Here is a 12,868-nt window from a genome sequence, read left to right as displayed (position 1 = left end):
ACGATATTCGTTAAAAACACTGTTCAGGGCTTCTCAGCGTTGGCTCGGGTTCTATTCTACGTCGAGCCGATCGATTGCCTGGCATCGTGCGCAGCGGCCGCGCCAGGGATGTGCCAGTTAGGTGTCCCTAACATTGACCATGGGCATTTAATAATTTCGTCACGAGCAGAATGATTTGATAACGAAGTTTTGCCATAGTGCTATAGCAGTTTAACATTTTAAAATATACTAATTACACAGACTTCTATACTAAACTAGATAAGGTACTCGCGTTATCGGATGAAGCATTATCAACGTTAGGTCTCCATTTTGTTGGTTGGCAAAGCATTGTACATTTTGTATTATGCACATGCTAAGTGAATTATTTTTTAAGTATTTTATACAATTATACATTTAAATACTTTATATTTTAGTTGTTTTTTATTATATTAAAGTTATAATAATTATGCCAGTATCGTGTGTGGCATTTGGATGTTCCAATAGGTATAAATCCGGTCAAAATATTAACTTTTTTTGGTAAATTTAATTATGTGTATTTAAAATTAAATTAACGGTTTGGTATCTATACTCATAATTCCTAATATATAGATACATTCGTTTCCATCAATCATTAATACCTGTTTTCTTATACTAATTTCAAAAAATTAATCTGTTTTCGTTATTTTATAGATTTTCTTTGAATAATGAAAATGTAAACCAAAAGTGGATTATTGCATTGAGACGAAAAAATTTTATACCTACTCAATGGAGTCGTATATGTAGTATTCATTTCATTGAAAGTGATTATGATATATATCAATATTATCGTATGGTTAAAATATCAATATATATATATATATATCGATATATCAAAACAAAATATATGCTAATAGTATGTTGGAAACATTATCTGAACACAATTGTAACCATAAATATTCTCACTCCATATTAGTTGATGTAAAAAATAGAGGAGGGTTGATTAATAGTTCAATTAATGTAATTAAAATAATTAGATTTATTGAAAATACCTTAATTCAATTAACTTCTAGTCTTAGTACATTAAATATACCTGGTTTAAGTAACAAAATTATTCTTGCTGTAAAAAATTATGTATATAGTTGTAGTATTTTTAAAGATTTGAATTGTAACAATGATGGTTTTTTAAAAAACCATAGATTAAATTTAGTAACCTTAATTTGTAAACAATATTTAAAAATTAGATTACATCATTTGTCTAGTTTAAAAACAATTAGTAATGTCAGTAAACGACGTTTACTTACTAAATTAATTATTTTCAATCACCAATAGTAATTAAATAGGGGACCTTTTAAACACTTATTCTTTATAAACTTGTGTTATTTTATTAACTTATTTTATCTCTATATATTATAATTTAACATAAAATTTATATTTTGTGAATATTTTGATGAAAACCATAAAGTTGATTTAATTGATAAACCTACCTGAATAATACTTATGTTTTACTTTAAAACTTCTAAAATTAAATTAAATTTTATTGGTATTTTTATTCAAATATGCTTATCAAGATGAAAAAGTTACCAACTTGGGTGGTTTTACATTATTATACATTTTTATTTATTATTCATTAGTTTATTGTTTAAAAATAATAATATAGTGAATTAATGAATATAATTTTTCTGCTTACCATCAAAATGGCGGATGTGTGATAAGAGCTTAACAGCTGGGCTTCACCGCGCTCCGCGTAAAATTCCCTAAGTACCTTATCTATAGTATAGAAGTCTGTGTTGGTAATAGACGGTGCTCAATTTTGTTTCTTTTTATCATATTGCCTTTTTCACATTTGACATTATACATAATACTTAAGCAAAGCTCGTCTTATGTATATTGCGGAGTGATTTTATATATATTCCCCCCCCCCCTAATATACGCTCCTGTGTCTATCTGTAGTGTTCTAATACTGCACGTACTATCGACCGAAATTAATTTATTTCGATAATACGCAGACTGGACCACGACGGAAACGCGCGTAGAACCGAGCGACGTAGACGTTGCGTCGAGCGCGCGTCCTACTCCTGCGATCCTGGTACGAATGCGCCCACTTCCACCCCCTGAATACGATGTTGTAATAATAATTACAACATAAATATATAAAAATTAATAGATTCGATAAGAAATGTTTATGATTTAAACCATTCCTATTAAAATGATGATACTTTTATTTTACATATTTTTACATATTTTGGTATAATTATATTTTTTTACATATTTTACTAATTTTTAAATATTTTTAAACATATTTTTATCATTTCATCATTCATACGTCTTCTTTGACTGAAAATACAAAAAATTATTTCAAAATTAGATCCAGAAACTTCTATCGCTATTGGAAAAGCTCAAAATATTATGCTAAATGAAACATTGAAAATAATTTAATTTTAATCAAAAATAATTTAACAAAATTATTAATAAAAAATATGTCCCCAAATGATAGTATGCAAATTGTTGAATCAGCGATTAAAACTCGTAAACGGACCAATAGATGTTGTAAAAAAGAAAATTCATGCTGTTACAGAAAAAAATTCCAGGCAATATTGATTTTAAAACAATCAATGATATAATAAGTGGCAGACACCCTTCTAAAAATTTGGAATTATCGCCTTCTGATATTACGCACTTGAAATATGCTTTTAATACATCGGTTTATATGAAACGATAATTTAGCCGTTTTAAAAATATTTTGATACCTAGTAGGCGACATTAAACATTTGATAATTTAAAAGATATTGTAATAATTCAATGCAACAAATCATTTTGATAATTTAATAATAATAATCACTTTTTTCCCCCACATATTTTGATGTTTTTAGCACATATTTTAAAAATTATACTTACATATACATGTAAATATTTCTGTATTTTTATTATATATAAATTCGTTCCCTAGTCATAATTATAGCCGATGCCAAATTTTGTTTGTTTTTATCATATTGCTTACTCCTCGTTTGGCATTATACATAATACTTAGGCAAAGTTCGTATTATGTATATTGCCGAATGATTTTTAGCATTTTATATAATGCCTACGCATTTTGCAAAATACTTGATTATTCATATTACCGGTAACACACACACACACACACACACACACACACATATATATATATTCAAAAGTATTTAATTGAGACTAAAATTAAAAAAAAATCTAAATTAAATTCTGAGATAATTCACGTATGGGGAAAGTAATATGTGCTGCCGCCGTGTTTCTGGTGTTTGCTATTCCTGCGTTCCTGGTACTCGGCTTGTTGTAAAAGGCTGAATGAGACCCAAAATCTCAGCGGAGCGAGCTGATCAGGAATTAATTTTTGATGGTTATGAGAACCGTCAACATTTTTATCATTTTAATTACTGACTAGTGAAACGTAGATTTTATGTTTATAAATGCTCTATCCATACCCGTCGTGGTGGTGCACCTGGAACCCACCAACCGTGAGGTGTCATACTCGCTCACCACTTCCGTCGGCACCAGACAGAGAGCAGAACGTAATGGACCGTTATCGTGTCATACGAAATAACGATGTTGAAGGGATTTTGGTACAAAAAATATATTTTAATAAATGTACTTGTAAATAATAACATTACACATGTACATGTATTATTAGTATTTTATACTAAGCTAAACATAATTTCTAAGAATAAAAATATAAGATGAAATGAAATAAATAGCTTGAAATTTAAAATTTTCTTTCAAAATTTTTCCATTAAATTATGGATCTATCTGCAAAGCATAAATAAAAATTAGAAAAAACGCTTAGAACCCAATTCATAAGTACACACGAAATACATTTTGGTTTTATATTTTGTTTTTTATATATAGTTGATGTGAATGGAATTTAAAATGTGTATCTTACATATAATCGATTCCTTAAATACGGATTCAGGAGGGGTGCAGTGGCCCCCTAAAATACGTCTACCTGTAGTGTTTCAAAATTGCACATACGATTGACCGAAATGAATTTATTTCGGGAACACGCAGACCGGACCACGACGGAAACGCGTAAAGAACCGGGTGACCACCGAGCGCGCGACCTACTCCTGTGATCCTGGTACGAATGCGCCCACTTCCACCCACTGAATACGATTTAGTAATAATAATTACAACATATGTATAATAGTTATATATAAAAGATAAATAAATCGATAATGACGAATGTGAGAAGTTGTCCAGAGTCATTGCCCAGAGGCGATACACTTTTTTCCCCTTCAATAAATTGTTATTTGTTTTAATTTTAATAAATACACAGTTTAACATATAAATTGTTTGGTGGTATTAATTTAAAAATAACATTTAAGCGCGTTTTCCTGTTACGGTCCATTTGAAATTTATTTTCTGTGTTATCAATTTATAAAATTATTTGCATATTACTTTCAATTATGTGATTGTGGTTTTTAACTTAAAAGAAATATTTTCAAACTCCAATATCAATCTTGAAGTAAGTACATTCTGAATCATCATTTCATACTTTTTCGATAAATATACACTTTTGAGGCCAAAATCTTTCAAAATATTTATCAATAATTATCAATTTTTTTCCCAGATGTTAACAGAATATGAGATTTTAGAACAGTTGGTTGCTATTACCGATGATATGACATTTGATTCGGATACGGTGGAGATTCTGATGCAGAAGACTATGCCACCAATGCAAATAACTCTTTAACACATTAAGTTTGGCATTTATCTACCAGATCATAAGGTAAATAAGCTTAATAATTATTTTTTTAATTTTATATTATATTTAATTAAAATATTTTTTCGCACGCAGGTTCTAGTATGGCTGAAGCTGAAAGGCCTAATGTAGCAAATATTGAACAAACATATAACAACATTACTTCTATTTCTCAAAGTTCATTTTAATTTATAATTATTCAACATTTTGATTAGATTTTTATATGTATTTGTTTTATATATTATAAAAAATAGAAATAAGTTGGTACAAAATTATTGTACTATACAATTTAGTATATTTTATGTACCTAGGACCTGTATTACATTATTTATTATTTTATATGATTTTATCAAATTTGTATTATCTTTCTATCACTCATAATTTTACAGTTGTTGATCATATGCCAAAATTAATTGATAAGTATAGAAAATGTAAAACGTGTAGTACCAAAGCTAAAGAAAAAAGATCAAATATGATTTGTTCTAAACGTGAAATAACACTATGCAAACAATGTTTTGAACCCTATCACAAACCTACCAAGAACTGATTATATTTTATTACTTTTTATTATGTATCTAGAAAATTCCAGAAGAGAATTGTTTTATTTTTGAAATCATATATAATTTTTTTTTATCAAATTTTTTTTATTACATTCATATAAAGAAATAAAAATGCTGTAATAATATTTTAATTTATAAACTAGATACCAGGTAGGTAATTGATTATGTTATTTTTTTTTAATGAAATTTGTTGTTTTACTTTTATTTTATTATAAATTTATTAGTTGATTTTTAAAAGATATATAATTATTATTTATTTTTTATCAACTTTAATTTTTTACACCAATACATATAAAGAAATAAAAAGATTTTAATAATATTATGTAAATTATACCAATTTATTGATTATTATTTTTTTAAATGAGATTTATTATTTTACTTTTATTTTATTAGAAATGTATTAATTAATTTATAAACCAACTAAGTAAGTATAAGTTCAATGGTTTTTTTTTTTTTATTATTATTTATGAATTTAATACATTTTTCTGGGATGTGCATTATAGAAATGTTATAAACTATTTGAAGAGTTGTATTTTTAAAGTTTTAATAACATATTATTTATTTACTTTTTTACTATATTTATATAAGTTTGAATTAGTCTTTTATATTTTTCTAAGCAAACGCATTAGTGGAAAATATATTACCATTGCCCATTTGATAAATTCCATGGTTGTAAAGGAGCAAAGAGAAACTATTTTCCCACCACTTTTCCAACTATGCAAAACAAACAAAAATTTTTCCAACATTTTTCTTATAATCAAAGTATTCCAAAGTGAATGTATACCAATTTTCAGAACAATCTAATGATTTTTTTTTTGTTCTGCCCTATAAAGGGTTAAACATATAAACACAGAACGAAATAACATTGGTAAAATTAACAAATTCACAATATCAAAATTTGATTATGGAGAAGGTACTTCTTTAACAATGATTATATTGATTTCACAAACAGTTTGTTGAATTAATAAGAAGTGTTTCTTGAAATATTTAATATATTGTTAATTTAACAATCATACAATGTTCAAATTTAACAATTGTACTATAATATCCTCTGATGTAAAAATCCGTAATAATGTGTCTAAAAATGGTTACTTAATTACTATTAGTTCTACTATATAGTTAATACTATTTTTATATTCTAAGAGTTTATGATAACAGGAGATATTGTTAATCATGATAAGATTTTTCTTTAATCTTACAATATATTTTTGTAGTTTTTAAATGTTTTTATATTAATACAAAAATGTTCTTAAAATCTTAAGTATTTATTTTTATTGTGTTATGAACTTATCACTCGTCTGTCATCAGAATACAGTTCATTTACCTATGTCATAATTAATTTTAAAAACAATAGATTGGACAGTCTAGTAAAAAATTTAAATATTACAAGCATATAAGTTAGTTGTTATTTTTAATTTTATTCAATTATTATTTGTTACAGAATAAAAATTATATTATTAATATACATTTTTTTGAGTTTTAACCCAATATAAATATGCTTTGTTTTATTCGTGAAGAACAAATACACACACTTGCATCTTTTGTTATTCATTTTAAAATAAAATATATCCTTGGTCTGTAAAGCACTTATATTCGTAAATAAAATAATTATTGTCAATCATTTCAACCTTTAAGTAGTTTTAAAAAAACATGTTCTGATTAAACATACTGATACATTAGAAAATAATGAAATAATACAATGTAGGAATTAAGAGTTAAATTCTCATTTAAAACATAATGTCAGTACACATGATGATGTAAATATAGTTAATAATACATTTGACCAAACACTTCAAATACCTAATGAAAATGTACTTAATTTTAATGAAAGTATTGAACAGTTTCATTGGTTAGCTACATATTTTTGTCTAAACTTGCATAATAATAACTTTTGTAGAAGTGATGTGCTTAATATTAAAGATGATATAGAAGTAAAACTCATAAAACTAATCATTTTATTATTGAAAAATATGATTAAAAATGATATTAAAGACCCATTGATTTTACCTAAATTTTCCATGGTTATTTCATGGATTTTAGATCCCTTTAAATATTGTAAAACTGAACATGTCTTAAATAATTGGTTAGCTACAAATAACATAAGTGACAAATTGCAATGAGTTACGATCAACAATGAAATACAATTATTAGGTAGGTAATAGTGGTGAATTAATGTATGATGAACTTAGTATTAAAGGGATTTTGATGCCATTGAAATTTCAAATTAAAAAATACTTTGAACAAAGTAACAATATAATTTTGCATTTAAAAACGTTATTTAACATTATGATAATTTAATGTATTCATCAGTCTCTAATGAAAATTATAATCTGTCCAACTTTGTTCAAGGATCCTTATGGAAAGAAAAAATACTTTCTTTTCAAAATAAATTAGTAATGCCATTTTTCATATATGTATATTGATGATTTTGAAATAATCCACTAGGATCTACATCCATTGATAATATTGAATGATAATATTGATAAGCTATATCTTAATTTCATGCTACTTTTGGCTCTTCAAAATTTAAGAGCGTTTAAAGAACACAAAACATTTTTTAAAACTATTTCAATCAATGGAAAATACAAATAAAGCTACATATCGAACTCGAAGAAGAATATATAGAAGGGAAGTGAAAGTTTTATTATTTAGTAATCACACTTCGTATAATGGTAGGTATATGGCATTATAAATATAATAATGCTATAATTTAAATATTAGATAAATTTAATGGTAGGGGTGTGGGTTCATAATGTAGCACCCCCAAGATTTGAACTGTAGTTAATACGAAAAATTTGAATAATTTTATAGGTCCCTAATGAAATTTTTCTGACATATATCCGGTGGCATGTCCAACTAATGTTATACAGTTTCTATTATCAGACATTGATATTTGCTTAAAAACACGCATATATTAATAAAGTATAATCCGCTTATTATGATGCCAAACATAATGAAATTCCAGATGAAAAGATCCCCTGCCATGTATTTAGTTGATTTTATAGTTCATATATGCAGTAAATTTGGTTGGATATTTCGATATCGGTTACAACAATGTAGTTTTTAAAAGAAAATTAGTTCTTTTATCCACTTATAAACAATAAATTGGATTTCGTCTGATATGATACATCATTATCTAATCATTAATATACATGTATAACACTTACATTATACGCATTTTCTAATTGATCAAGTATGTATTTTTGTTTAGTTAAACAGCGGTATTAATACACTAGAATTATTTAAGGGATTATAAAATATTGCTAATTATGTAAATAAATTGTATTGTTGCAGTTATATACAAAGTATTATAACTGATTTTTTTTTTTCATAAAAATTGTAAACATAAAAAATGAGGTTAACATAATACTACGTATTATAATACATATACAATATATGTAGGTTTTCTTTATTTATAAATATGTAATCTGGTTTAAATAATTTTACATTTGTAATACAAAATATTTTTTTAATAAACCGATTTCTCAAAAAAATCAAGTTTTTTTTTAAGTTATTTATTGTCTTTCGGTTGTAATGATCAGATTCTCTAGGGCCCTTGAAGAGTGTTATAATCGGATACTACTGTACTACGAACTGTTCAAAGATAGTGTATGCAAAAATTGTTTTAGTTTAAAATTATAGACAAATTGTACATAAAAGTTTGATCAATTTCCATAAGCAGTGATAAAAATAATTAGTTTAAAGTTTTAATAATCAATTTTATACTATTAAATTAAGTTGACATGAAAAGGAAAAAATAATGTTTATTATAATTTATTCATTTACTCTTTAAGAAAGCTTTTGATACATTCAAAAAATTAGTATGAGATTTTAATTTTAACATTAAATTTGATTATTTATTTCTCAGTACAAATTCTTAGCTAAATTAAGTGAGCAATATTTTCAATCTACAACTTATGTATAAATGGACGTTTTATTTATATTATTATATATTATTAATAAATATTTTAGTTTATAATAAAAATATAAGAATATATCTTATCAATAATTTCTTTCACAGTAATTTAATGACCAATATCATTAACTTATTGGCTATGAGTGAATAGTTTTTTATTATAATAAAATATTATTTACTTAGGGCGTGGTAATTTATCATAATATATAAACTTAAAGAAAAATAACATACATTTAATGAACTTTAGAATATCATTACATCACAAGCGTAGAACAAATTATAATACAGATTTTACTTATTTTTACACTTAATTATTGGAACCATATGAAACTTTTTTTTAAATACATCTGTATTGATATACATAGCTCTAAAGCTAATTAAAATTCACACAGTTAAAAATTAAATTACAATTATTTGATTGGAAAAACCACTGGTATTTAATATTATATTTATTAAAGCATATTAAAAAATTTAATTTAAAATTTTTCATTTGTCGCAATTTGTCTGAATGAGTTAAGGTATAGCAATTGGTGATGTTTTGCAACATCTTCAGTTGTTTTTTTTAGAAACCGTGAACCTTGAGTTGATCAGGTTTAGCAAGACCACTCTTAGTTAGCCACTGGCAAATGTTTTCTCGCTGGTCACCCTGTAATTGCAACACTTCACCATATTCAGGATGGTCAACTACTGTACCGTTGCAAGAAAACTCCTGTAGACATAAATATTTTTAATTTAATACAATATACAAGAGTTATAGTTTGGTTAATTTTAAATATTTAAAAGATATTAAGATATGATAAGTATGATTTTTATAATTAATTTGAATTCATCATTAAGTTTATTAAAAAAAAAAAAATTGGTGAAATTAAAAATGTTATCTATACTAAAATAAATCATGTCAAAATTATTTAAGTGTATAACTGATACAACTAAACTACATTAGAACTTGTTGGGAAAATATTGAAGTCAATAAATCATGTTAATTTTCAATAGTGTTTATTGAGGGATTTTTAGATAAAATAAAAATGAATATATGCTTCTGAAGTAAAATTAATAAAGAATTCAAATCAGTTATCAAAATCCTTAACACATCATTGGAAATTTCTCAATTTGTATGTTATATGACATATAAAGAGAATACTACTTTTAATATTTTTCATTAATTAAAAGACACATGTTGTCTATATCTAACCAAAATTTAAGACAAAGGAATTTTTTTTTTAAATGTAAGCTAACTAGAATATATTTAATAATTTGTTGTCAGCTACATCTATATGGTAATTCATTTCATCAAGTATTGTTTTATTATTTCTTTGTGAACACGAAAATTGGTACTTGGGCATTATTTATAACACAATTAGTTTTTTTATGACAAAAAATAAAAATTTTTGATGTTTATGAGTTTTTTAAGTATTTATATTTAATTTTTAATTTTTATCAATTTATTAACCAAGAAAAATATTATAAATTTAACAAGTTATAAGTATGAAATATAAGTAGGATTCACATATTCATATTTTCATGTAAAAATGTTCAGTAATAGTACCTTTTTGCAGACACGCACAATCTTCTTTAAGTCATATTCTGATGACAGACCTTGAACCGTTGTTAATGTTTTACGACCATTACGCTGTTGAATTCTTATGTGAACAAGCCTTTCCTGAATTTCATCTTCTCCACCCTTGATTGCATCCGCAAACGGGTCTTAAATATAAAATACCAACCATAAGTTATTTCAAAGAAGCAATAGAAAGATTTGATGATTACAACAATTATTACAAAAATATTAAAAATAATAACCTACAATATTAACTGGATACAATTGTATATAATTTTGAAGGCAACATTATAAAAACTTAACTTATTATTAAACTATAACGCAATGAACAAAGATCATTAAAAGCAATAGTGAACACTATTATATACTTCATCCAAGGTCGAGATGACGCGGTAAGATTATGGATCATGAAAATAAAATGTATTATGTTCTACTCGGAGGTTGAAAGTGTTTAAGTTGAGGACTTCATACCGATAACCGCATAAAATGTTACATCATTGTAGATGGTGAAACCGAACGTTTCAATGATGGTAAAGGGCGACAGTTTTCAGCCACGGATAAAATCGTAGGAAATCGTCACGTGTGCGAACACTTGTAAAATATAAGAATATAAAATTGATAGTAAATACGTTTCGAAGATTTTAATTAAAAAAAGAAAAAAAAAGTCTACCCACGCAATCGTTGATTATAACGCGTGATCGGCGACGCAATATCGCGCAAACGCCGAGGACCAAGGAATAAGCGGACGGGTGTATGGAAGAACACGGTTCCGAGGACGACGTGAAAAAAATTAAGCGTGAACGACAACGAATGACGCGACGGCTCCGCGGAGACACACGTGCGAGCGATACATTTAATGACAACAAAGGAACCATGGACGCGCGCGCTTAAACACTTACCAAACACGTTGAGGTTTTGGATCGACATATTTATGTTTGCGTCTACTGTGATATATACTATGTCTCTTGGAACACCGCTGGACGATGACGACGACGACGACGGTGATGGATGTCGGCCGGTGGTTGCTGCTAACGGAGCGTTGCGTACAATTGGTAAGGACCGTATGAGACGCGTCGACGGACGGTTCGGCAGACACACACACAATAGCGTGAGCCGTTTGGAAACACGAGGAGGGAATTCGGAACGATTCCTCGTGTGTGCGTGTTCGTTTGCGCGCGGCGGGCGGGCAGAATGGAAAAGGGGAGAGCGGTGGGGCTATGGTGGTCGAGCGTCGTCCCTTTGTTGTCGCAGCATAACCACCGTTGCCGTCACGGGCGCTTACGATGCGCATCCAGGGAGATTGTAGAAATATGCAGTACAACATGGCAACGTTGCGCAGCTGAAGTAAACGCTTCAGTACCGGCAGTGTCATTACGAGATTTACGAACCTGTTACCGGGGTACTGGCATCCAGTGTCTCCGTAGGGCGCGCAAACAACCCGGAGGTTCCTATTTTTATATATTTTTTTTTATAATCACGGCTGAATCACCCTGACTTTTTAGATCTTCCATAATGTGTCTTATAAGTATGTCCAATATTTACTTAGGCGAATCTTCGTGTCGACTACGAACACCCACCCTGTTGTTATATCGAAAACCAACTGTGTTACATTCCTCCATTAACATATTTGTGGTCAGGGACGTCCGTTGTAATGTAACTCAAAGGGGATTTAATAATATATGGATATTTGATATGAGTCGAGACCGGTTTTATGTAAAAAAAATTGATTTTTTTATTTATTTTAATTATATTTTATTTATATTCATTTTAGTATTATGTCCCGTATTTAATGAAAATTATTTTGTTACTCAATTTTTAAAATATACCTAATCATAGTAAAATTAAAATATAATTTTACTATAATATGTGAATATAAATAGATAATTATTAAAAAAAATCTGGAAGGGAAACCCCTTACGCTTCCCTCGTAACTACACCACTGATTCCCTCCATTCAGTATTGTTATGCAGACAACTTTAACTATGTTTAATAATCATAGGTTTTTCTGTGCCTAACATATATGTTGAACGTCCAAACATTGGAAAAATATCTCGTGTGACAACGGTAACAGCAGTGTTACTAACCATATAATATTCATTATTGTTAATTGTATGATTTTTTAAATTTTTAACACTTATGTAAATATT

At 27.3% G+C, this 12,868-nt stretch overlaps 1 protein-coding gene across 1 annotated transcript; it reads right to left on the bottom strand.

Moving 5' to 3' along the window:
• Positions 1–9,725: 9,725 nt before the first annotated feature.
• LOC112691293 (eukaryotic translation initiation factor eIF1-like) lies at positions 9,726–11,757 on the bottom strand. The gene is made up of 3 exons (XM_025565462.1): positions 11,621–11,757; positions 10,710–10,867; positions 9,726–9,872 (listed from the first exon to the last, which is right to left on the bottom strand). The coding sequence occupies exons 1-3, from the start codon at positions 11,646–11,648 to the stop codon at positions 9,726–9,728; spliced, it is 333 nt and encodes a 110-aa protein (XP_025421247.1). The 5' UTR covers positions 11,649–11,757.
• Positions 11,758–12,868: the final 1,111 nt, after the last annotated feature.

Source organism: Sipha flava, unplaced genomic scaffold, assembly GCF_003268045.1.
Source record: "Sipha flava isolate LNK unplaced genomic scaffold, YSA_version1 591_pilon_pilon, whole genome shotgun sequence".
NCBI lineage: Eukaryota > Metazoa > Arthropoda > Insecta > Hemiptera > Aphididae > Sipha > Sipha flava.
Note: the sequence above shows the minus strand (reverse complement) of the source record. Positions and strands in the feature narration are given on the sequence as shown.